This window comes from Tenrec ecaudatus, chromosome 1 (genome assembly GCF_050624435.1).
Source record: "Tenrec ecaudatus isolate mTenEca1 chromosome 1, mTenEca1.hap1, whole genome shotgun sequence".
Lineage (NCBI taxonomy): Eukaryota > Metazoa > Chordata > Mammalia > Afrosoricida > Tenrecidae > Tenrec > Tenrec ecaudatus.
This window is the reverse complement of record NC_134530.1, coordinates 107,209,605-107,236,328: the sequence shown is the minus strand read 5'-3', so window position 1 is coordinate 107,236,328 and position 26,724 is coordinate 107,209,605. Positions and strand designations below refer to the sequence as shown.

Sequence of the window (26,724 nt, the reverse complement as noted above, 5' to 3'; positions counted from 1 at the left end):
GGACCTTAATGTCCTAATCCCTGGACATTTTCCCTCTTTTGCTTTTAGGAGTTTCAGAGTTAGTAAACTAAAAGAAAAAAATTTAAAGTTTACTACTTAATTGCTGTTGTTTATGTTTATCTTTACCCAGAAACATTCTGATGGAAAACAATGATGATTAAGAGCAAAATGTATTTTAATGTCTTTAAAGGTTTTAGTACAAAAAAATCCATGAGGAGGAAGTATATATTTTACTTCATTTTGAATGTGCCCCCCTCCTCTTCCTGTGAAAAATCCTCCTAATTTTCTGATTTGGAGATGGAGCTTTCATTTGATCATGTAAAAGTGATGCTAATGTTTACAATCACTTTCTCCATAATAGATCATTGGTCCAGCTGCATGTTTATGCATCTTGGACTTTTCAGTTCCTCAGTAAATATGGAAGCATTCTATTTGAAAAGATTAAAAACAAAAACGTATTGGAAAGAATCCTTTGATTTGCTTTTCAAGAAACTTGTCCTAAGTAGTTTGGCAACTTTAGGATCGTAAGAGTTACCTGCTGTTAATAAGTCACAGCAGTGGTTTTTGAGGTGCTAAAGGGAGCGGCCCTACGGACTTTATTCACATGTCATAGTTTATTATTTGAATAGTTCTAATATTATTTACTTGGCAGGCAGTTCTCTTCATGCTTTCGGGAAAACCTTGAACAGTATAACAACGAAGCTTACATATTGATTTGGTCATACTTCTAAGGTTTTTAGGACTCTCCTGGGATATGGAACCCCTATGCCAAAATGGGTCCACTTAGGTGTTTAGCAAATCTGTATTGTTATTAAAAAGTTTGGTATTACAAAAAGATGTACTACATAACACTTAGTAATGGGTTTGAGTAACAGATGATATTAGAAAAGTAGGTATTAATTAAAAGTGAATTTTTAAAATGTATTACTCATAGCCACATTTACTAGATTTGAATGTAGTTGGTTGGTTATAGGTTCTCCATTTCCAGTTTAGTTTGGAACCAAATTTTGTTTTCACTTTATCTTAAAAAACAGATGTGATACTGGCCACCGTAAGAATTGTTTATAGAAATGTTCAGAAGTATATTAAACTTAGATTCCTTAATACTGCAGACGTATGAGGGGGATTCCAAAAGTTTGTGGGGAAATGGAATTAAAAAGACAGTGGATTTTTTGCATGGACTTTATGAAGCTCTTTTTTGTTCTACAGCAGGAACGTGTAGGTTTCCTTGAAAAGTTTATTTGATGCTCTGTTTTACTGTGGTTGCTCCTGCATACTTATTTTTCATACTTTATTTTTGCCATGTTAGGTACGTTGTTGACTTGTGATCTATTTGATTTAGAAGACATCTTAAAAGTTCCCAATTGAAATTATTAAAAGTTGTGGGATATATTTCCCTGCATGCATAGAATGTAGGGAAAATTTATGACTTGCTAGTTTTGTTCAGTCATAAAATAATAATCAATATTCTTTTAAAAGGAACTATCTTTTAACTAATCAATACTTATTAACGAAGTTCAGGTTAGTGTGTTGTTATGTAAATTAATGCTCATTAATCAAGTTTTCTGTTATATAATATCAAGGAAACAATATGTCACAGAATAGATTGTTGGTTTGGAATTTATAACTTGACAGCGCCTCCCCCCCAAGTTTCAACACAGAAAAAGTAGTAATCATTGTATAGTAAATAACACGAGTCTCTAGATTGTACAAGGAATATTTTACTGCATTTACTCTTGTCACATATCTGTTAATAATTCTATCCACCCATCATACTATCTTACTTTTTGATTTATCTCAAAGTTGCAAACATCATAGAGACTTCAAATAAAATGCCTCAGCATGCATGTCACTAATTAAACTTCTTTTATAAGGGTGAACTTTACATATGACAATATCTAAAAATTCTAATTTACTGTTCCTTGAATTTCGACAAATATATACAACTATATAACCCAAATCCCTTTAGATGAACTGAAGGTGTAGTTTTGTGTTTCAGAATGTCTTAATTTTTAATAAACGGGGTAAGTAGGTCTTACTGGTTCTGGAAACGGTAATCATTTTTATAGATAAGTCATGATCGTGGGGGTATACTTTTGATGAATTCTCCATATGAAGTCTCATCTATTTTAATCATACATTTTGTTGCTCTTCTCAGAGATAATTGCCTCCTTTTGCTTTTGTTTTATGTTTAGAATTGAAATTCAACTTTAGAACCGTATAACGAAGTAGTACTTATATTTTTCTCAATTAATTCTTACCTTCTTTTCCATTTTAATGTTTAGAGCAGTGGTTCTCAACCTTCCTAAAGCTGCGACCATTTAATACAGTTCCTCATGTTGTAGTGTACTCCCCTACCCCAAACCATAAAATTATTTTCGTTGCTACTTTTGCTACAGTTAGGAATCGAGCGACCCCTGTGAAAGGGTCGTTCAACCACCAAAGTGGTCATGACCCACAGGTTGAGAACCACTGGTTTAGACTGTATTTTAATTTTATTAGCCCTTAGATTCAAACTGTTTAGAAAAGTAGCTAGCTGGTTATTTGGACATACAGTCGAATAAAAATATGACTATAGTTGAATACTTCTTGAATTAATCAAGAAAAAATTTTTTTTTTCCAGGCTGATATAGGGCTTCCATATCCACAGAGAGTTGTTCAGTTACCTGACATTTCTTGGGACCAATATACCAATAGTCTTGGGAACTTTGAAAGAGAATTTAAAAACCGTAAAAGACATACTAGGAGAGTTAAACTAGTTTTCGATAAAGGTAAGAAATTATGTAATAAGAATTATAAATAGAGAAATATGTGGCTATACTTGCTTTAATAAGTGTGTACTTGGATTTGTTTTTAGTAGGTTTACCTGCTAGACCAAAAAGTCCTTTAGATTCTAAGAAGGATGGGGATTCCCTTTCTTACTCTATGTTGCCTTTGAGTGATGGTCCAGAAGGCTCCAACAGTCGTCCCCAAGTAAGTAATATTAAGCATTGGCATAGGAATTTGGAATTGTCGACAACCCTTTTGCACATTTTGCTGTTCTATTTTCTTAAATTAGTGTCTGGTGACCAGATGTCCTGCTTTTGGCGGGACAGTCCCGATTTTTAACAATTTTTCCCACATCCCTGGCATTTAAAAAAAAGTCCTGATTTATGGGAAGAATGCACGACAGGCTAGGGTATACGGTTTTCAGCTGCCATGTGGCTATTTTGCCAGGATATGAGTTTTATCAATGGGTCCTGCTGGTGTCCCACTTTACCAATGTTAAAACCTGGTCACCTGCAGCTTCACTACTTATTAGCTGTGGAATTTCAGATAACATTTGAGCTAAAATCTCTAGACTGCAGTTTACTTATGTTATAGGATTATAAGGAGTTCTGGTCGTATAGCAGGTTATGGTTACCTTTGGGCTGCTAACGAAGGGATCAGCAGTTTAAAATCTTCGTTCTCTCTATGGGAGAAAGAGGAAGCCTTCTAATCTTGTCAAGAGTCATTGAAACCCAAAGGAGCAGTTCTATTCTGCCTTAAAAGGTTTACTGTGCATTTAAAAAAAATGAAATTCCTGTCATCCATATCACAGAATCTAGAAGGAAATACCAAATGAAATAAAGAAAAATCAAAGTATCTTATAACCATGAAATATCATACATTAAAAAAATAGATTTACAACACGATCTCTGAAGACAAAATGGGTGTATAAGCAAATGTGGTTAAGAAAGCTGATGGTGTCCAGCTATCAAAAGATATAGCATCTGGCATCTTAAAGGCTTGAAGATAAACAAGCAGCCATCTAGCTGAGAAGCAACAAAGCCCACATGGAAGAAGCACACCAGCCTGTGTGATCATGAGATGTCAATGGATCAGGTGTCAAACATCTAAGACCCAGAACAAAATCATACCCAATGTGAATGGGGGAGAGGGGCATGGAGTGGAGACCCAAGGCCCGTCTGTAGACAATGGGACATCCCTTTCAGAAGGGTCATAAGGAAGAGACAAGCCAGTCGGTGCTGTATCGCGCCGATGAAACATACAACTCTCCTCCAGTTCTTTGGTGCTTCTATCCCCCCATTATTATGCCCTCAATTCTACCTTGCAAATCAGATTAGACGAGAGCATGCACACTGCTACAGATAAGAGCCCGCAACACAGGGAATCCAGGATAGATAAACCCCTCAGGGCCAATAATGAGAGTAGAGATACCAGGAGGATTACGGGACGGTGGGGTGGAAAAGGGAAATCGATCACAAGGATCAATCTAGAACCCTCTCCCAGGAGACAAATAACGGAAAGGTGGGTGAGGGGCAATTGAGGATAATGTAAGATATGAAAATAATAATCTATAACTTACCAGGGTTTGTGAGTGAGGCCGGGAGAAGAAATGGGGAACTGATAACGGCTCAAGGGGGAAGAGAATGCTTTGAAAATGATGATGGCGGCATATGTGTAAATGTGCTTGATAGACTGGATAAATATATGGATTTTGATAAGAGATGTAAGAATCCTCACTAAAGGTATTAAAAAATAGATTTACTGAAATAGCTTTAAATTTATAAAAGTATGCAGTGTGGTGGTGGTCTTGTTATTTTGTCTCTGATGAAAGCCTTGCTATATACACAGATGATAAGGGGACGCCTCTGCGATGATACCAAACCTGAAACATTTAACCAGTTATGGACTATAGACGAGCAGGTAGGTAATAGATACTTCTAAATTACATGGGTTTAAAACATACACAGAATGTTAGTATTAGACTCAGTTTTATGAGTAAAGTAGGAGACCCAAAAATTTGTGGAACAATTTCATTATCTTTCAATTCTACTTTTTTCCCCATGAAGTTTCTGAGCCTCCCTCATGTGTATTGTTATATGTGACTTTTCTTACTTAGAGAGTCCTCTTTTATAAATCCAAAATATTAAGACATTTCTATATGCCGTTTTCTACACTTCCAAGAATGGAAACATTTGAGGCTGTCTATGAACTCCTATTTCTAAAACAGGAGTTGAGTTTGGGGAGACTGCATAAAGGGTAGTGCAGTGGACAGAGTCGAATGGCGTTTTTATCGTGTAACTGTGGGAGAAAGGACGGGAGGTCTGGGAAAGCACTGCAGCAAACATGCTGCTGTTGCCTGGGGAACTGTTGAAGCCCAATCAAAGGATTTGTTACATTCCAGTGCAAGAGAATTTTTTCAAATGAGTTTCGAGATACATTTCTGTCTCATGAGGGTTGTCACAAGTATAATTAAGCTTAGTGGGTGATAAATGATTTCAGGAAACCTTAATTTCAAGTATCCCAGTCAGCATCTTTAGGCCTGTTAGGAAACTTGGAAGATAGATCACAATAATAAAGTTCAAAAACTTAAATGGAGGACAGTACAAAGGATGGAAAAAGTCCTTTCAGTATTCTGTCTTAAATCCAAATGAGTTAATACATGCTTCATCAAAGCTATAGGGCAGAGCCTAGACATTTTTTACCAAGCAAAAATGATTAGTGTAAATCACTATGATGTATAAAATATGTGTAAATATCTGTGAAATTTGGTTTTTAGTTAATGTCTGTGTACTTAATCACATTTCTTCTGTAAAGTCTTAATTTTCTAGCAAGAAATTTTCCTGTCATGAGGATTTCTAGTACTCCAATCCTTTAAGTTTGAGAGGGGAAAGTTATACTTTAATATAAAAGTTAATGTATTTAGAGACTCACCTTTTAAACTTGAGTGCTTCCTAAAATTTGGTTTTTGGTTTGGCTTAGAAAAAACTTGAACAGTTACTCTTGAAATACCCCCCTGAAGAAGTAGAATCTCGGCGCTGGCAGAAGATCGCAGATGAATTGGGCAATAGGACAGCAAAACAGGTAATTGAAGGAGTAACCCCATATTATCAACATGCTTCTGAAAGACTGTTGTTGTTGTTTTTTAGGAAGGTAAACAGCTGACATCACAACTGATCTAATTTTCGGCTTTTGAGTGCTGCTGTAGTATATAGTTTTTTCTTATTACTATTTTATATTTTTGTATTCATTTCAGAAACAGGTAGAGAATTCTGCATTCAATTATTACTAAACGCGAAAAAGTAAAAATGTAGTAGCTTACTCTCTTTTGAAATCTGAAATACACTGGTTGTATGCTGTGGCTTATTTAAGCTGTGACTAGATTGTGATAGAGCGCCTTAGCATTCTCCAGTTGTCTTTCTAAAACTGGATGGGGAAATCAAATTAGATAAATGAAATGGATCTAGCCTATTCCTATCTGCATTAATAGATGTATTTTTAGCCACATGGATAAGTGTTTACAAGTTGAAAATTTGCTTAGCCTTAGAATACAAGTTCAAATTTATTTTAGCGTTTTGCTTTCTTCTAGATTTTAAGATTTAACAATCTTTGTTGGCAGTGTAAAGTTACTTCTGGATTTATGACAGTTTCAATTTGCATTCATTACATATATATGTGACCATATTGGAACATGTTCTATCTTAAAGATAGTTTTGATCTTGTACGTCTTACGAGAACGTCACAAGACCGACCATGTCTCCTTAGGTCGCCAGCCGAGTGCAGAAGTACTTCATAAAGCTCACGAAGGCGGGCATCCCGGTCCCCGGAAGAACGCCAAACTTACACATGTGCTCCAAAAAGGTAAGGAGAAAATAGATGGGAACAAGCAGATTAAACTCTTCCAGGGCAGAACTATGATGTGAAAGTGCACATTTTGTTAAGCTGTAGTTCTCATTTTTATTGGAGAGTTTGTTTACTCCAAGCATTTATTAGATTAAACATAAACACAGGTAGGATTCCTATTTTAGTACTCCGTGGAATTCAGTGAGCTGACTTGATGATAATTTTTCGTTGTCTTATGAGTCCGCTGGTTTGTGCGAATGAGTGCGGTTTGAGAGGCCTTAAATGAAAGGCATTTTGCAATAGTGTTTTTGTGTGTGTGTGTGATCCAAGTGAGTTTTATGAGCGTTAGAAGTTTCGGGTTTACGCAGGCACCCACAGGCCTCCTCCCAAACGTGCAGCCTGCCTGGAAACTGCTCGCAGAGTCACACGGTCGACTCCAGGCTCCTGCTTTTTCAATGATTCTGCAGGGAGGCGTGGTGGACGACCGCTGGTCGACCCCCCTTGGCTGAATTAAATTAGGTGGGCCAGTCCAGGTGTAGCGTCCACCCACGCGTACCTGGTGGGAAACCCGAACTTCTGAGCATGTGCAGTGTGCCACTCCTTTGTTTCCATAGCTTGGATCAATGGGTTTGCGGAATGGACGTCCCAGCCCTTCGCTAGACTACCTAACATTCCCCCCTGAAGAGATATAGACCCAAATCTTTGGGCCTACCCGGTGGCGACATCTCTAACTACTTCCGTGATAGTGATTTTTAACATATTTGACTCTTTAGTAAACAGCAATTTTTTCAATAAATTTGGAATGTTTATTAAGAGATTTCATTTAATCTTCACTGTAAGTATAAATGTGTTTAGTGAGTAGCACTATCTTTGCTGTCTTGATAATATTAGTAAAATGCAGAGTTATCTATTCAATTCTGACTTGTAGGACAGAGTAGTACTTCCCCTTTGGGTTTCTGAAGCCATAAATCTTTATGGGAGTAGAAAGCCTCATCTCTCTCCAAAGGAGGAGCTGGTGTATTCAAATTGCTGATCCTGTGTTTGGCACCCCTACACAACACCAGGACTTGAGTATCCTGTGCCTGAACTGTTCTGTTGCCTTTTTGTAGATGAGCTAACTGGGGCCTAAGGCATATTGAGTAAATTGTAAGTTGGAAAAACCCACGATCCTCTCATTCCACTACTCTGCTTTTCATTTCACCTTGTTGTATCTGCTATTCCCAACTTGCATCAATCAGTTTTTTGCTGTAATTGCAGAAAAAGTAGTCAAGGCACACAATCAGCCTCTTTCATGTTTTTATCTGTCATCTTGCTGCCTTCCCTTTCCTGTCAGCACTGCCACCCCTCATATAAAGAGAAATTAAGGATACATTTGATACTGTTACCCTTCCTGATTTTTGTAATTTTACATTAAAGATAACGCCATTGCAGCTTTATGTTTTACAATTTTATTTTTACTAATCCTTGGAAATTTTAGTTTTCTTATTTAAAAAGTAATTTAAGAATTTTTCTGAACTAATTTTCATGATTAATTTTTAAACTAACTTTAGAGATATGTTTTATAGCTAAGATGACAGGAATAACAAATGGATTCTTTCCCCCCACAATCATGACCTCAATTCTCCCTTACAAGTCGGATTAGACCAGAACATGCACACTGCTACACAAGAGCCGGCAACACGGAATCCGGGAGAGCTATGCCCCTTGGGGTCAACAATGAGAATAGAGAGACAAGGAGGATAAGGGGAAGGTGGTGGGGGGAACGGGGGGGGGGGGGAATCGATCACAAGGATCAGCATATAACCCCATCCTAGGGGGACGAACAACAGAAGAGTGGGTAAAGGGCGACAGAGGACCATGTGAGATATGAAAATAATGATCTATAACTTATTAAGCATTCATGAGGGAGGGCGGGTAGGGAAGGGAGGAGATAAAATGAGCTGATACCAAGAGCTCAAGTAGAAAGAAGGTACTTTGAAAATGATGATGGCAGCATAAGTGCAAATGTGCTTGACACAACGGATAATTGTGATAATTGTGTATTGTGATAAGAGATGTAAGAGCCTCGAATAAAAGTATTTAATTGAGGGAAAAAGGGAATAACAGATGGAATAATAAACCCAGATTTGCTCATATTTGATTTTTGAAACTGATATTACATAACCATATAAGAATATATTAAAGGATGGAAGTAAAATCTTTCTGATAGACTTTTTAGAAGTAACAATTCTTATATTTTTATTCTTTTAATTTTCCTCCGTTCCAAGTAAAAATTTTGTTTTCTCATTTAGTCTTCAACAAGCAGACGACAGCACCCCCTTAATAAACATCTCTTTAAACCTTCCACTTTCATGACTTCCCATGAACCTCCAGTTTACATGGATGAAGATGATGACCGATCCTGTTTTCATGGCCACATGAGCGCTGCTGTTGAGGAGGCATCTGTAAGTTATTTTAGAGGCCTGGCTACAGAGTGGGACTACAGGGATTTTCTAATTTACTCTCCTTCTCAGAACATTGGTTTCGTCTCTTTTAACTAACAAGTCAGATTTGTTAAAACTCATGTTTAACGAAATATAAAAAAAATTCAAACACATATATAAGTATGAAGAAAGAAAGTATAATGAACCTACATATACTCCATACTCAATCTTGTTTTATTGCTATTCCAACCTACTCCATTCCCACCCTAAATCCTAGATATAGCATTTTGTTTTAAAATATTGCAATATGTATCTTTAATGACCACAATTATTATCAAGTGTCTAAAGGAATTGATTGTATAATCCAATACACATTTATCAATTGTTTTAGAATTTTTCTCCTCTCCAAATGGGTTTGATTTCTCTTTGGGTAAAGGTAAAGTCCATAGATGCAGTGAGTTGCCTCTTTCCTCTTGCACTCTTCTTTTTTTGTATGTCTGCTATTATATATCAGGCTGTTGTAATTATTTTGACCTTATACTATGTTTTGAAATGAGGAGATGTGAGTCACTGTATTCGTTTTAAGATTGTCTTAACTATTTAAGTTCCCTTACCTTCCACAAAAATCCCAAATTGTTGATGGGATCAGGTATCAGGCATCAAAGACCCAGAACAAAAAATTTCATATTGATGTGGATGAGGGGGAGCACAGAGTGGAGATTCAAAGCCCATCTATAGACAATTGGACATTGCCTTACAGAAGGGTCACAAGGAAGAGACGAGCCAGTCAGGGTGCGGTATAGAACTGATGAAACATACAGCTTTCATCTAGTTCTTTAAAGCTTCCTCCCCCTCACTATCATGACCCCAGTTCTACCTTACAAATCCGGCTAGAGCAGAGCATGTACATGGGTACAGATAAGAGCTCGTAACTCAGGGAATCCAGGACAGAAAAACCATTCAGGTCCATAATGAGAGTTCTGATATCAGGGGTGTAAAGTGGAAGGTAGGGAGAGAAGGGAGAACCAATCACAATGGTCAACATATAACCCCTTCCCAAGGGGACGGACAACAGAAAAGTGGGCAAAGGGCAACAGCGTTCGGTGTAAGACATGAAAAAACAATTATAAATTATCAAGAGCTCATTGATGGAGGAAGGGGGTGTGTAATGAGCTAATACCAAGGGCTTGAGTAGAAAATGTTTTGAAAATGATGATGGCAACATTTGTACAAAGGTGCTTGACACGATGGATGTATGTATTCTGATAAGAAGTGTAAGGACCCCCAATATAATGACTTTTTAAAAAGATAAAGAAAAGCAGATTAGCAAAAATAGCTGGTAAGCAATTTCAGTAAGAACTTTACCAAAGAGAATAGCCAATAAGCATAAAATCTGTTCAACTTCATTTGTTATCAATTCCATTATAATCAGAAAATGCAAATTAAACTCACAGTGAGATACTTCTTCCCAGCTACCAGAATGACACAACAAAATAAAATAATGTTGGCATTAATTATGTAGCAAACTCAAAAACATTTATTTATTTTCCAGCAATTATTTTCCAAGTAGTGTACCCCATATGTATATGTACATATATACACCAAGAAATATATGAAGGAAGATTTATAGCAACTAAAAAACCCCAGTAAGAACAGCAGTAAATGCCTATCACTAGTAGCATGATGAGTTAATGTCTAGACACATTCATTCAGTGGCCTAGTCTACTGAAGCCTCCCATGCAGAGTTTGAAACTATTTCAGGTTTTGAAGTTACAGAGCTTCTGTTGTAATGCTCGGGTCTGCTAGTCGCTGCGCGTCATCAACTGAAAGGCGACGTGTTTGGTCTCTCGCTTTCGTGTTTCACGTTCATAACCTGACAGCAAAACCACATACAAAGAATGATGTGGCTCTGCTGTAAAAAAAACTATTTACAAAGAGTGATGATGGTGGTAGAATTACGACCAGGAGCTGTAGTTTGCTGACTCCTGGTTTATGACAATGAAAATTAATGGCTCTCAACTATTATGTTACAACATGAATAAATTTGACAAATGTAATTTTGAGTGGAACCAGATAAGAGGCAAGAGTACTTATAGTGTGGTTCCATTTGAATATAGAGGTCAAACAGAGAAACACAGTAGTTTAGAAGATAGTAAAGCAAAGTGAGAGATATAGAAGATTTTGCTGGGAAATAAACAAGTAGAGATGGAGAGAGACAGAGACATTACAAAGTAGTTATGACATTATAAAGAAGTACTCTCGATTTTCAGTGTCCAATTTCTTGACCTAAGTATTAAGAATTTTTTATAAGTCTGTTTCAAAATGGTTTGTTATCCTTGCAATAAATATCCACTAATACAAATACCCATTGGTAAATAATGAATTTATGATGGTTAATTTTATATGGCGCATTATATTCCCATTTTTTAATGTGAGAAAATCATAGCTTGGGAAGATTAAATATGTATTTCCTTATCTATTTAGTGGCCATTTAGTGACTTTGAGACTAAAATATGTTTCATTTCAAATCTGTGTTGTTACCTTACTGAAGCCAGAAATAGAAAGCTATTTGGAAAATGAAAGCTATTAGATTCATGATCTTTTGTACTTGGTGGCTAATGGAAAGGGAAGCAGAATAAACCTAAATTACAGACACTAAAAAAAAAAAATCTGAGGACTTGCTTTTCCAATTCTGAAGAAGCCTATTAGAATTTTGATGGGACCAGTCTAAGTATTTCTGATGAAAATTGAGCATCTGAATTTATATACTCCATGTATAGTATCAGAATTCCTTACACTTAATTCATTTTAATTATTAAACTAATTTTTTAATTTGTTCTTTTTTAACAGGATGAAGAAAGTATTCCTATTGTGTTTAGAAATTTACCTGAATATAAGGAACTATTACAGTTTAAAAAATTAAAAAAGCAAAAACTTCAACAGATGCAAGCAGAAAATGGATTTGTACAACATGTGGGCTTTAAGGTAGCTTCTATTTCTTTGTAATTTTTATGGTGCTTTGCTGAGCATTAAACTGCAGAACTCTCAAGTATACAGGGAATAGTGACTTTGCTCTTGTTTTGTTCACTTGTAAGAGAGTATTTCACAGTTTCTGGTGCCCAGAGGTTTATGGCTCAGCAGAAGCTGCTGCTAACTGCAATGTCAGCATTTCAAAACCAGTTGCTCTTCGGGAGAAAGATCAGGCTTTCTGTACCTATAAAGATTTACAGCCTTAGAAACCCAAAGGTGACAACTGTACATTGTCCTATGGAGTCTTTCTGAGTTGGAATCGACTCGATAGCAGTGGGTTTGCATTGGTGGTTGTTAGTTCCGGTTGAGCCCATCTCTGACTAATGGCCCCCATGTGTGCAGACTAGAAGTATTCCACCGTTTTCCAGGCATGTCCTTTCAGCAACAATCCTGTCTTCCCAAGTGACTGAGTGGGTTTACTGCTGACTTTTCAGCTAGTAGTTAAGTGCTTTATAGGGAATCATAATTTAATGTGAAGTATGACCTTTCCATCTAGTTATTTCTCTTTTTGTTGCTCTTGTTCATGGATAAGATTCCTACCCCACTCCCAATTCAGACTCAGTTATCTCAGCTGGGTTTTTGTTTGTTTTGCAAAGCTAGGAGAAAAATGTCAGGAGCCGTGGTTGGACTTACTGGTCACTCAGTGAAACCACTAGCTGCTCCTTGGACTGCATTTTCCCCAAATTGTGAAATACGCATGATGATGTTCTAGACACTTGCTAAGTGTTGGAGATTTCGGTGTAAATAAGGTGGACTCAACTGCTAACTCACGCTACTTTGATTCTTATAGGGTGGTAGATATGTAAACAAGTAAAATGCTGGACATACACTGGAAAGCAGCAAAGGATGAGGCAGTTGAAGTCTCTTAGGAATTTTGCTAAGAAGTTCAAAATTTATTTTAAGAAGTTGGGGGGAAACTGGCAGCTCTGGCCTTTCATGGAGAAACTTATTCTAATACTTAATAATTTTGCTTCAAGAACCAGCCATACTTATTTGCTGTTACATTAGAAATTTTAATTGTTTGATGATTAAAGGAACTAGAATTGTGATTTACTTCAATTTCTAGAACCACATAGTACAGACCAGGGTACTACAATGTTCTACATGTTTTTGTAACAGTAAAAAAAAAAAAAAGACTGTAGAATAATACAGCTTACAACTGTGCTCTGCAAATCTGTTGTAGTGTGATAACTGCGGCATAGAACCCATCCAGGGCATTCGGTGGCACTGCCAGGACTGCCCTCCAGAAATGTCTTTGGATTTCTGTGATGCTTGTTCTGACTGGTAAGTATTTTTCTTCATTGTATGTTTTGCATTTTGAAAAATAAAGAGTGGCTCAGTCATTAAAGAATTCGACTTCTGCATGTCTTGGAAAATGACTGTAGTTAGTGAATTACCCTTTGATGTTCTAGGCAATTAAATCTTATTTAGTAGCACATTTCAAGTAACTTTACAGTAGCAATTGTGGCAGATAAATAGTTTACAACAGCAAGATCTTTGAGGAAATTTTGTAGTACATAGACCAGAATGCACCCAGTGCCATGTAGTAACATATATGTATATATTATTTGTGTTTTTGCAGCCTACATGAAACAGATATTCACAAGGAAGATCACCAATTAGAACCTGTTTATAGGTCAGAGACATTCTTAGACAGAGACTACTGTGTGTCCCAGGGCGCCAGTTATAATTACCTTGACCCAAACTACTTTCCAGCAAACAGATGACATGGAGGAACCCATTGTTTATTAGTCCTCTTCGACACATAGCAATGGTCTCATTGTTAAGTATGTGCACCGTCTGGAAAGATTCTCTGCTTTCCCTGAAATGACACTCACAGCATGACAGCTTCCTGAGTGTTCTCGTCAAGTACAACTCTGCACCGATGCGGCTCCAGCACACTGCTCAGCAGCTGAACATTCCTGGTGAGCAAAGGGTTTCCCTGGTGAGGATTGTCCCCACCCCTCTGCAGCCTTTGCAGGTGGTGCTCTTAAATGGGTGAGACGGGAATGTGAGCACACATTAAAGAGAGGAAAATTCCAAAGGTTTCAAAGATCTTGGTCATAAATACGATAACGAGAAGACAACGTATTTATATAAAACAGTTTAGTAGCTTTCAGTTTGTTGTGAAAATAGTTTTCAGCACAGAAACTGACTTCTTAGACAGTTTTAACCAATGATGGTGTTTGCTTCTAGGATACACTTATAAGAACTCACGGTCCCAGTGGTGGCCACTACGGCCTTTCCTAAATCGGAGCTGCTTCACCATATTGATGTCTAATTCCTTTTAACCACATGAACTGTCCTTATTACCAACAGGGAAGCACTACCGGCGGCCGCTGTGGCACTGCCTCCTTAACCAGCTCATGGTGTGTGAATGTTATGAAATTATCACTCAGATATATTTTTTAAATGTAATGTTATATAAGATGATCATGTGATGTGTACAAACTATGGTGAGAAGTGCCAGTGGTAGTAACTGTGTAAAGTCTCTAATTCACAACATTAATTCTTTTAAAGTACACAGCCTTCTGCCTCTGTATTTGGAGTTGTTGGTACAACTCATCAAAGAAAACTGCCTAATATAAAAATCATATATATGGTAATAATTTCCCTCTTTTGTAGTCTGCACAAGATCCATAAAAGATTGTATTTTTATTACTATTTAAACAAGTGATTGAATTTAGTCTGCGTAGTGAGCCAGAGTTCACATGCATTCTTTTATACTGCTGGGTTTTGTTGTGCATCATTTAAAACATTTTGTATGTTTCTTCTTATCTGTGTATGCAGTATGTTCTTGAATAATGTTCATTTGTCAGGAGGAGAACTGTGAGAAATAAACTATGTGGAATACTGTCTGTTTATATTAAAGAATGCTCGTTGTGACTTCCTTTTGGTTAGATTTTGGGTTGCCTTAGGGTTTCCTTCATATATCTGCCCCTTACAAAGAATAAGAAATATACTTTATTGTGAAAAAATGAAGATGATCTCTGTAATAGGCGGCAATATTTTCTGAATACTCAACATGGAAACATTAAATTGATTTACAAAAAGAAAAATATATCATGGTTAAAAACAAGGGCAATTATTGATGTTCATATGTGAAACTTAAATTTAAGTTGGGTTATTTTACTTTAGTCCTTCTTGTTGAAAATAAGCCCCTAGGATATTTAATTAATAGAGTTTTGGAAAATCACTATTATAAAAAATAACTTGACGTTAGAAAAATATGATATAAGTAATCTAAGGTTGATTAAATATAATACATGCCTCAAATTTTAGAATTAAAAAAATTTTTCAAATCAAAGGATCAAAATAAGACTTGGAATTGTCAAAATCAAGAAAAATACAGGAATTTTAAATGTAGAAATAGGATTTTTAAGTGATATATTGATTAAAGATTACTGATTAAATTGATATTAAAAAACATCATATCAACTATAGAAGGAAATTTACCTGAGCTTAACTTCTGACCCTAGAATTATTAGGCTGGAGGGACTAGGGAAGCTATTAGTGTCTTTGACATTTTAACATTAAATGTCATGTGAATTACAGAAGAGCTGCTTATAATTTGTAATTAGGCAAGACAGTAGCACTTGATGACAACTTCTGTGACTTGTGTATTGCATAAAAGTGCTGGTTAGTTTATGTGAGCCTTTAAAAGATTTTGAAGCATCATGTGTGCTTTGGAATAAGAATATTCATATTGATATAGTCGTTACATAAACAATAGACAAAGTAGTCACAATAAGTCGTCTGGCTAATTGTATTTTTAGAGGCAGAGAAGGATGGGTGCTGCTTGAGCACAGGTCGTTTTGTGGTTTTAAAAGACCCTTAACGGAAGTGATGTTTGCGTTCTTTTGTTTTTTCACTGACTGCAGTAATAGGCAAGGCTGCTGTTTTGCAAGTAGACCTTTCTATCTATGGTCACAAACAACAACAGAGACCTATTTGCTAAATCATTAAATAGTGCTTACTAGGTCAGATCTATTTCCTATAATGTTATACGTATTTGTTGGGAAGTGACGTTACCTGTTACTAATACTTAAAACCACTGTTCGAAGTTTTGGGCAAAGGGTGTTTTCCTTACGTGTGATGTCCTATTAATATTCTATAGCTAACTGTGTGCAAAGCAAGTAACTTGTCATAACTCTGTGAGTATAATTAAATCACTTGACCAAGGTCATGTAGTTAACAAAGTAATTATGCTTGGATTTTAATCCAGATAGATCATCTTGTCTCGCTACCGCATTTTCCAAGCAAGAACAATCCCTTTGCATCTGGTACACTGTAGGGGTTCAGGGGGGGAGTGGGCAGGGTTTGCTTCTCATTCCTCCCTGTCCGGTTCCTAGAGGACAAACCCAAGCACAGACCCACGTTTGGAGCACAGAATATAAAAAGCCTATCTGAGAATGGGGAAAGAGCTCTGCTGCAGTCCATTAGGTAAGGCACACGTTTGTACAATTTACTTATATCTCCTTGTGGATTTCAAGCATGTGCTCTTAGGTTTTTGGCAAAGTTCTGACTAAGGTTCCTCCTCAGATAGGATTTGTTCCCATACATGCTGGGTCCATCACACTTAACTCGATAGTGTGCCATGGCCCCCCTCTCTTCGAGTGGACTGAGCTCTAAGGGAGCTTTTATTTTCTTTATTAATAAGAGAAAACAGTCTATCCACATATTAAAAGATGTGTTTATAATTTTTTTCAGTTAGAAATGTAAGTGCAGTGTGCTGTGAACTGGATTTTATATCGTAGGTAGCAGAGTGTGATGGCCACTGCTTTAGATGTATTAGGTGGAATTGGGAGTCTCCAGGCTGTAAGCAGGCTTTTCCATAAGATGATGGGATGCTGGGGAAAAGGAGGCTGGGAGGTGGGCCGGGACTTTTCCCTTAAGAGTAAGAGTATGGGTGTAGTGCTTTCTTTAGGATGCATTTTATTTCTTAGTAAAAATGTTATATGATCCTAGAAAATGAATAGAACCAACAACTCCCTGGCTGCTCCACACCCCACATATGCACGCATTGTTACATAGAATAGGGTAGATCTGCCCCTAGGGCCTTCTGAGACTGTCATGCTTTACAGCAGTAGAAAGCCCAGTTTTTCTCCCTGGGAGTGCTGGTGGGTGGCAGCCCAGCTCCTGACCATTATGCCACTAGGGTACTTGGTCACAGTAAGTAGCTACTGGTTTATGCAGTCAGTGTTTTGATGGATTGCAATCACTTGTTTCTCTAGATAGTTAAGGGGACATCACCTGTGCTGAGCATGTCTGAGAGTATAATTGCGGGCCCTTAGAGGACTTGCTTCTGGAGGCTTTTCCGAGGTGGGAAAAGACTGAGGAATTGTACCCTATCTCACATAGAAGGTGTGAGTCAACTCTTGCGTTGCTAAGGTTTTGGTTCTCTGGCACCCAGGTTAGGCTGTGTCTTGATTCTCTGTCATGTAGTATAATGGGACAGCACTGGGGTTAAAATTTTGTGTCCTGGCCCCAGTTGTAGAAATGAAACAATGAATATTAACGGAGAATGGACTTTCACTTTCTGTTTTAAAATCTTGACTTTATTGATTTCATTTGAAACCATTCAAACCAGAAATGTATTTTAGCAGTTCTGTAGAAGACTTGCACCTAGGCTCTTTAGGAACAAGGCAGTTTGTCCCTGCTGGATTTTTCCACTAGAGCTTTCGAAGCCTTAACGGAACTATCATAAGTCTCATTGCCCTTCCTAATGCTGTCAGAGCAGCAAAGGCATGGATGGTGTCTGCCAATATGAGATATGTTTGAAGAACCTTCTTTTCTGGCCCATCAGTTGATAATTTTGATCCTGCACTCCTCAGTTGGTGATTGTGTTGCCCCCATACGTGTTGTAAATCCTAAACTCTGAGCCTATGGCTTTAATCCCACTTGGGAATGGGCTTGCTTTATATTATGTTAATGAAGCCAGAGTGTTGTATGCCTGTGGTGTCTTGACTGTCAATCTCTTGGGATATAAAAGAAATTAAGCAAGACAGCAAACAGAGCTGAGATGAGATGCAATGCCACACCAAAGATCATCTATGAGCGGAAGAGCAAATGGCCCATCCTGCTGACCCAATAAAGTCTTCGCCTAGAGCTGATGCCTAAACTCATACATGTAGCCTCTAAAGCAGTGGTTTTCAACCTTCCTAATTCCGCGACCCCTTAATACAGTTCCTCATGTTGTGGTGACCCCCAAACATAAAATCATTTTCGTTGCTACTTCATAACTAATTTTGCTACTGTGATGAATCTGGCGGCCCCTGTGAAAGGGTCATTCGGCTCCCAAAGGGGTCACGTGACTCACAGGTAGAGAACTACTGCTCTAAATTGTGAGGAAAATGAATTTCTTTTGGTTGAAACCATCCACTTGTGGGAGCACTAGATAACTAAGCATTTGGTACCAAGAGTGGGGTACTACTCTAACCCAAATGCGCTGTCATCACGTTGATGCTTACGCGTAGCAACCTTTTGAGACAGACTAGAACTGCTGCACAGGGTCCCAAGGCTGTAAATCTTCACAAAAACGGACTGCCACGCCGTTCGTGGAATACCATGTGGGTTTGAACTGCTGCATTGTTCTAGCAGAGACCCAAAATGTGAGGGCAGTTCTGGATTTGAGTAGAGGCTGGGGGATTTTTAAAGTATCTCATAGTAGAAGCCTAGATTGCCTTGAAGAAACTTGGTAGAATTATGGATATTGAAGGAAATTCTGGTGAGGGCTCAGAAGAAGAGCTAGCTGTAGAGAAAGTCTCTATCATTTTAGGGAACACGTACATACACAAAGTTCCAGCTACAGTATGTTGCTAGAAATGTAGATTTAAATGTGCTTCTTCTGAGACTTTCAAAGAAAAAAAATAAACTGACTGGACTGTGGAGTTAAGGAATGATACTTTTTCATGCAGAAGCAAAGAACTTGTCTGAATTGCACTCAAATGTTGGGTGGAAGGTAGAACTTTTAAGTGAAGGACTTGGATATTTGGGCTGAGATTTCTAAGCAAGATCTTAAAAAGGCTGCATGGTTACTCCTCTCCAATCATAGTAAAATGAGAGAAGGAAGTAAAATGGACTTTAAAATGAACTATGCAAAATGGAAACAAAACCTAAAGATGTGTGAAGTTCTCTGGTACAAATTGTGAACACCTGTCCTAGAATTGTAGTTCACCAAGGAAGTGGCTACACAGCTTAAAGAGATTAAGCCTATGACTGAAGGAGCTAACCAAAGAACCTAGCACTCAACCTACTTAGCTTATATGGAAGTGGCAAGAAGACAGTCTGCCTCTCGGACTCTACAGGCAGGAAGCAGGCCAGAGGAGCAACATCTGCTGTCCTCCAAGAAAAAAAGACCATGTGTGAAGCAGCTCAGAGGTCAGCAGAACTAGTCGAAGGAGGAAAAAAAGTAGAGCTTAAAGGGTGGAGCCCTTGGCTTCTAGGTTTGTCTTCAACTTGGAGACTGAGGCTGTGGTTCAATTTGACCAAGAGGATGGCCTCTTCTGGCGCTGAGGGGTGAGTTGACACTCAGGTGGACTGAAAAATGCAGCCACCAATGCTGCGAAGCCCAGGACCAAGGGGCTTCCCCTCAGATTCCAGAGGGCATGGCCAGCATCCGGTCTGAGGGCAGGGCCATTGCCTAGTCAGTCTCAAAGAACAGGATTATCGTTAAGCTTCGAGAACCTTGTACTTGCCTGGTATTACATTATCCTTTCTTTCCCTCCAATTTCTATTTGTAACAGAAATATGTATCCTGTGCCTAGTCCAGCACTGTTCTTGGAAACATGTAGTATAGATTTTCCAGGTTCACAGATGAATTTACCTCAAGATAGATTATTCCTGTCTCACCCATATTTGATACAGATGATTCAGAAGAGCAGATTTGGGCTTGGAATTGATGTTCAAACGTTTGAGATGATGTGAGGGGGCGAATGTGTCTTGCATGTAGCTTGCATCCTTAGGGACAAAGAGTGGGATATTATGGATTGAATTGTGTCTTTAAAATAGGTATTAATCATATCTCCATGCCCGTGGTTATAATCTAAGATAGGAATGGGTTTTCTTTGTTAATGAAGCAAGATTCTTAAGGTTGGGTTTTAAACTAATCCCTTTCTGTATCTAAAAGAGTTCAATATAAGCTAGACAGAAAGCAACAGAAGAGAGGTGCCACGTCATGTGAAGATCACCCAGAGGCTCAGAAAATAAACGACCCTTCCAGGAAACAAACACAGAACTCACCCTGAATTTAGACACCAGCCCCTCACACGGAAAAGATCAATTTGTTTAAGCCATTCCCTTGTGTTTTTGTTATAGCAACACTGTATAACGAAGACACTCTCTTTTTAAATCTGGCTCAAATGCTTCTCCCCTGTAGAGGAACAGCTTGGGACAGTAGAGGAAAGATTGATCGCCGTGTGACTTGCAGTAGAGCTGCCCTTTTTGTTAATAGAGGTGTAACTAGCTAACAAAATGTAACTGCCCCGTTGTTATTGAAAAGGGATATGACAATTACCATGAATTCTAAATACGATGAAAAGTTCTCAATGTATTCACTCGAAATTGCTCTATAGCCACAATTAAAACTACAATCATGTATTGTAAATTTCAACTAATACTGTTTGCCTCAGTTTCTTCTTGCCATAAGGCTTCAAATGCTTTCCAGAATGAAGTGAATTGGAAATAAATGGGAAAGAAGTTATCCTATCTTCCATTTATTTTATTTGTACATATCCATTTCAAGAAAATGACTTTAAAAATACAGTTCTGTCCCAGAAGTGGGTTCTTATCTGCACAACCATTTTAAAAAAACAACATGCAAACGGAAAGTATGGCCCTTTGTAGTGACTGAGTAGAGGAACAGTCACGCCATTAGTAAGATAAGCTCTAATTTGGCAACTGATATCACAAAAGGAAACCCAGACTTCACTGGCTTGTTGCAAGGAAATACAGCTTTACATATGGATATGATGGAAGTTTGCGATAATTTGGAAAGACTCATTTGAAGCAAATACAACATCTGAATCTGCTGAAGATGACTTACTGACTGACCCCTCTCACACACATCACTTTTGTTACTACTACGTATTTTTAACTTGTTTGGCAATGATAAGTAGATGAAAGCTGTAAAAGACAATACAGTGATCATTTAAAATGGAAATTATAATTTGAAACTTGTCTAATAAATGAATCATTTCATGCCTTTAAATTATTTTTTGCCATTTGTATTAATTTATAATTGCTGAAATGCATCACCATATATAGAAGATAATAGGTTATACAATTTGTTCTTAGTCATTATGACATTATTTCAAGTTGCCAGACTTTTGCTGTCTTGAAAGAGGTATACAGCTTCATCTCCCCCCACCCCCCGCCCTTATCAAACCTTGCTTGCTTGATGCATCCATATAAGGAGTACTCAACCACCTCCCCCTACTCTGAGCCACTAGAGGATGAGAGCTGAGGAGCAGACAGCCAGTGGGGGAAGACGCCCATGCCTGGCTGTCCCCTTTTCCCTGTACCATCCGAGAATACCCTGAAAACCTTGGGGAGAGGATGGAAAATGTGAAGCTCTGGGCTGCTAGCCTTGATGAGAGTACAGCCAGAGTCACTCCAGCAAGGTCTGACACAGACTGGCACCATTACTGCGGTTCCCATGCCACTGAGCTCTGACAGCGTGCCGACAGCTGGCTGAATTACAAAGAAAAACACTGATAGTACCAAACACACCATGCATGTAGTACAGACACCTCGGTTCAAGCTCGGAAGCAAACAGTGATGTTAGAATTGCAGAGGGCACAAGAAGTAGTTGAAACATTGCGTGAAGAGATGAGCCTTTAAGAACTTTTCTGTCTCCATTCTTATCACACGTGCATTTTTGCTTTCAGAAAATAGAGTCCATTGCTGTGCAGACTTGAAGAAAAACTTCCTCTGGTGTTCCCTCTGCATTTATCTGTATTTAAGAAGGGGGAAAAAAAGGTTAGTCTTAGGAGATGTTTGAGACTGTCATTTTAATACAACAAGAAGAAAGCTTCATTGGTGTTGTACACTCTCTACGACACATCAAAGTAAGGAGCCACCAGGGAAATAGGAAGGAGCTGATGTCTGGAGATGAGGGCACTGTCTCTCCCCTCTTCTCACAACCCTCGAACTGCACTGATCCCTGATGTGCGTGTAGCGTCTACACAAGGTGGAGCCTGGTGATCCACAGAAGATGGGGAGCTTATTCAAAATACAGCTATCTGGGACTCACCTTCGGAGGTTGGTGAACTGGCTGGACTTGGGAACCCAGCTTCCCCAGGTGATTCTGAAGGTGCTCATCCTGGTCCACAGTTTGAGAAGCGCTGGATGGTTTTGTCAACTGGTCTACCTGGATCTTCTTTGTGCAATCTAGTTTTTCAAACCCTTAGGCTGGCTCGTCACGGGGTCCAGAATAAAATGAATTTTGAAATGAATCTTACACATAAGTGCCTCCCCCAAAATAATAGTGTTCATAGAGGCATTGCTTTTCATGCCCAACTGGAAAGGCGCAGAATGTCCACTCCGCCAGCAGTAGATGGAAAACAAATTGAGGCGCATAGTCATGGTTATAGATTGAATGGAACCCCCTTGTAACGACAACAAAGATGTGTTTTATATGTAAAACCTATGGTTATAATTCCATTTGGGAGCGAATTTTTTATGTTAATGAGTTAGTTCAGGTATGTTTTAACCTCCACTAAGCATACCAGGTTTAACTAAGATCAATCTCGAGATGACTAAGCTAGCAAGCATAGAGGGAAAGATAACGCCACAGTACAGCCTAGTTACTACCTTCAGAGCAAACAAAAAATGGCTTCCTTTAGGAGCTGGCCTCAAACTGAGAAAATAACATTTCTGTTAATTTCACACAGCCACTTTCGTATTTGTCACTATGCTAATATAGCCATATAATGGCATACTGCAGTAACGGGAAGGAACGCTGGTGGGTAGGGAGTGACATGAGCGGTTGGGCAGTTTGAATCCACCAGCCACCCCAACGGAAAAGGCAGCTCTCAGCTCCAGTAAAGGCTTACAGCGTCAGAAACTGAAAAGGGCAGCAGTAATGAGTTAGTATCTATGAATTAATCTCATGAGTTAAGAGAAAGAACCAATATGCGATTTCACTATTAAAGTTCAAAGCCTAAGCCACACTGGTTAGGAATTTGTGTGTTTGTATCTAGGAACGAACACCAACTAGACATGCAAGGAAGTGTGCATCACACAAGGGTGACTTCTTGGGCTGGAAGCTTGAGGACCAGCGTCACATGGAGCTTCTGTAATTGTTTTGTTTCTTGACCTGGATGGTGTTCGTTTTCTAATTCCTCAACCTTTGTGCATTTTGTATGCATGATGAACCTTGCAATTAGCTTGTGCCTCTGTCTGGAACTCAGGGATTTGGGTATGTTTATGTCCCTCACAACACTTTGTCTATTGCTCCACCTCATCAACTAACAAATATTCTCTGGCTACCAACCATGTGCAATGCGTTGGAGATGCTAAGTTGAACAAAGCCCAGTGGTCCTTCACTGGAGCTCACAGCGCAGTGACAGAGACGTGCAGCGAGAATTTACATCCTCCGGAGCTAGGCTGCTTGACCCTGGGGCTAAGTGTCTGCTCGAGACAAGGACACACAGCTCAGCAGCTTGCTATCACCTCGGGCTGCCCCTGCTGTGCTGGAAATGCTTTCCTCCAGGCAGAGCATCCGGATGACTGTTCAGACTGGTCAATTTCATGGTCCTTAGACCTGGGAAGAGGAGGAGTCAGGATCGGGGCTTGTTCCCATGATGAGGATTAGTGCTTCAGCTCAGTCCACCTGGGCAAGTGCTCTCGACGCTAGAATGGATGCCAGCCTTGCATTCACAGATGGCCGACGGCAGTGTGGCTCAGGGACCACGAGTTCCTACCGCAAGGCAACCAGAATGCCCGAGCTTCCTGTAGTTTCCACAAACTGCCCTTTTTATCCTGCTTGCCAGCCCCGTAGACCCAGGATCCGCTGGGAGTGGAAAGAGTTCATCAGCGTTGCTCTGCATGTCTGTTTGGGAGAAGCTACTTACTTTTCTCCCCACGCAAGCCCTTAACCATTCCATGTGTCGTCTCCACGTTCCTTCCTACTTCTTTTAAGTTTGCCCTTCATCCCATTTTCTCTGCCTCTTCCCTATGCCAGAGCCTTATTTATTTCTTACACATCTTTAAGATATAATCACATACCATTAACTTCGCCCATTTAAAGCATATAATTCAATGGCTTTAGTATAGCCCGACTTGCAATCATAACCAAAAATTTAAGTTTAGAACATTACTTTGAAAAACTGCCCACCTCCTGCTATCTGTTCACCTGAAGCAACCATTAGTCTATTTTTGCTTTTACAAATTGCCTATTCTAGACACACAAAAAAATCTGATTCACAATGACCCTACATGACAGGGAAAAACTGCCCCTGTGGGTTCCCGAGAGTGAAACTATAATGGAGCGAATGCCTTGTCTTTCACCCTCAGGGCAGCTTGTGGTTTTGAACTTCTGGCTTTTTTGGTTTGCAGCTCAACACATTTCTTCCCCTCACTCCCCACTCCCCCGTCCCTCATAGACCCTTGATAATTTATAAATCATTATTTTGCATATCTTACACTGTCTCCATTCACCTATCTTTCTGTTGTCCATACCCCAGGGAGAGATTATATGTAGATCCTTGTAATTGGTTCTCCCTTTCCACCCCACCCTCACTCCACCCTCCCGGTATCACCACTCTCAGCACGTCTGTCCTGGATTCCCTGTTACCAGTTCCTAGCTGTACCAGTGTACAGCCTCTTGGATGGCCAGATTTGTAAGGTAGAATTAGGATCATGATAGTGGGTGGCGGGGAGGAAGCATTTAGGAACTAGAGGAAAGTTGTATGTTTCATTGTCGCCACACTGCACCCTGACTGGGGATGTCCAGTTGCCTACAGATGGTGCTTGGGTCCCCAATCTGCACTCCCCCTCATTAACAATGATTTGATTTTTTGTTCTTTGATGCTTGATACCTGATCCCATCAACAGGCTGGTGTGCTTCTTCCATATGGGCTTTGTTGCTTCTCAGCTAGATGGCCGCTTTTTTATCGTCAAGACCCCAGACACTATATCTTTTGAGAGCCAGGCACCATCATCTGTCTTCACCACATTTGCTTATACACCCATTTGTCTTCAGTGATCATGTCAGGAAGGTGAGCATCAAGGAATGCCAGTTTAATAGAACAAAGTATTCTTGTATTGAGGGAGTACTTGAGTGGAGACCCAATGTCCATCTGCTGCCTTAATACTAAACCTATAAATATATGCACATAGATCTATTTCCCCTTCCTCATATATAAATATATTTACATATGTACATGCCTTTATTTAGACCTCTGTAAATGCCCTTTGCCTCCTAGCTCTTTCCTCTATTTCCTTTTACTTTCCTCTTGTCCCCTATCATGCTCAGTCATCATTTGGGTTTTAGTAATTCCTCTCAGTTACATTACCCTTGATCACGCCTTATCACACCTCCTACACCCTCCTCACCACCGATTTGGATCACTTGTTCCCTTGTCCTTGGGTTTGTTAACACCACTTCTTTTTCCCCCACCTCCCCTTCTCCCATCCCCCCCCTTCCCGGAGCCATTGGTCCCATTTTTTCTATTTAGACAGACTTGTCTTCTTTCCTTTTTCTTGTCAAGTAGTAGAACTAAAATGTCAGTAGGGGCTTTGGACCAAGATTACTGTGAGGAGCTAAAGTCTTCTGAGCCACCCTCAGGACCACTGCTATCCTCTTGACTTAAATTCAGGGAACTTTTCAAAAAAAGGTGAACTGAACATCCAAGTTAATCTTACCTAAATGTTACCAGGCATGCCTTGGGTTGTTTGCAGTCCTTCTTGGGAATCCATCACTGCTCACAGCCCTGCTGAATAAGTCACCAGGAGTGACGGGACGAGGAATGCCTAGCAGTTGTGTGTCCTGACTGAGACAGCCGAGTTAGGCCACTTCTCCCTCTCTGAGGAGTATGAATTATGCTACAGGGATTGGAATGCAATGTAATTTGAGAAAGAATCTCCAGGGAGAAAGAGAAGCAGAGGACCTAACAAAGACACAGGACTTCGGTTAGTCCTTGCATTGCCTCCCTTCTGTCAGAAGCTCCGACGGCCCCGTGTGGCTCCTCTCTATCCATACAATAACCCTGTCTATCCATACAATAACCCTGAACTAGTTTGAGCTAGGACATGCTGGAGCAGTGTCCTAGTTAGTCTCCCCATTGTCCGTTTGTGTTCTGTCCAATATTCTAGATGTTTTATATATAGGAGATGAAGCTGCTTTTCCATAGCACGCACACTTGTGTACTGGGGTGGAGGGTGTTGGACAGAAGCTGAGAGATTCTTGTCAAGTGCTGGGAGGTAGAAAGGAAGAAAGAAAGAACGAAAAGGACTCTCAAGGCAGTTGCTGTGAAGTCCACTTTGACTCCAGCGGACCCCATGTGTGGTGCAGTACAGCCAACTGTGCTTCCGTGGCTGATTTTGGTGACTGATTTTTTGGAAGCTGATCAGTGGGACTTTCTTCATCGGAGACTTGCATGCATTCAAACCTCCCAGCTCTAGCTTTTTGATTGGTAACTAACCTTTTGCACTGCCTCAG

The 26,724-nt window shown here is 39.3% G+C and overlaps 2 protein-coding genes across 7 annotated transcripts in view; one reads left to right on the top strand and one right to left on the bottom strand.

Moving 5' to 3' along the window:
* Window positions 1-20,876, top strand: part of ZZZ3 (zinc finger ZZ-type containing 3) — an 85,794-nt gene extending 64,918 nt beyond the window's left edge. For 4 of the 6 annotated variants that reach the window (XM_075557401.1, XM_075557415.1, XM_075557408.1 and 1 more), the window contains 9 exons: window positions 2,624-2,771; window positions 2,858-2,973; window positions 4,618-4,689; window positions 5,749-5,850; window positions 6,532-6,627; window positions 8,901-9,053; window positions 11,883-12,017; window positions 13,246-13,346; window positions 13,645-20,876. In XM_075557401.1, coding sequence (XP_075413516.1) covers window positions 2,624-2,771; window positions 2,858-2,973; window positions 4,618-4,689; window positions 5,749-5,850; window positions 6,532-6,627; window positions 8,901-9,053; window positions 11,883-12,017; window positions 13,246-13,346; window positions 13,645-13,789 — 1,068 coding nt within the window. In that variant the 3' untranslated portion in view covers window positions 13,790-20,876. Of the gene's footprint in view, window positions 1-2,623; window positions 2,772-2,857; window positions 2,974-4,617; window positions 4,690-5,748; window positions 5,851-6,531; window positions 6,628-8,900; window positions 9,054-11,882; window positions 12,018-13,245; window positions 13,347-13,644 lie in introns of those variants that run through there. The other 2 variants (XM_075557423.1, XM_075557428.1) reach the window with 2 other exon arrangements.
* Window positions 20,761-26,724, bottom strand: part of AK5 (adenylate kinase 5) — a 332,878-nt gene continuing 326,914 nt past the window's right edge. Inside the window, exon 14 of the mRNA XM_075557438.1 lies at window positions 20,761-22,014. Within this exon, the coding sequence (XP_075413553.1) occupies window positions 21,946-22,014 (69 nt within the window). The 3' untranslated portion in view covers window positions 20,761-21,945. The remainder of the gene's footprint in view (window positions 22,015-26,724) is intronic.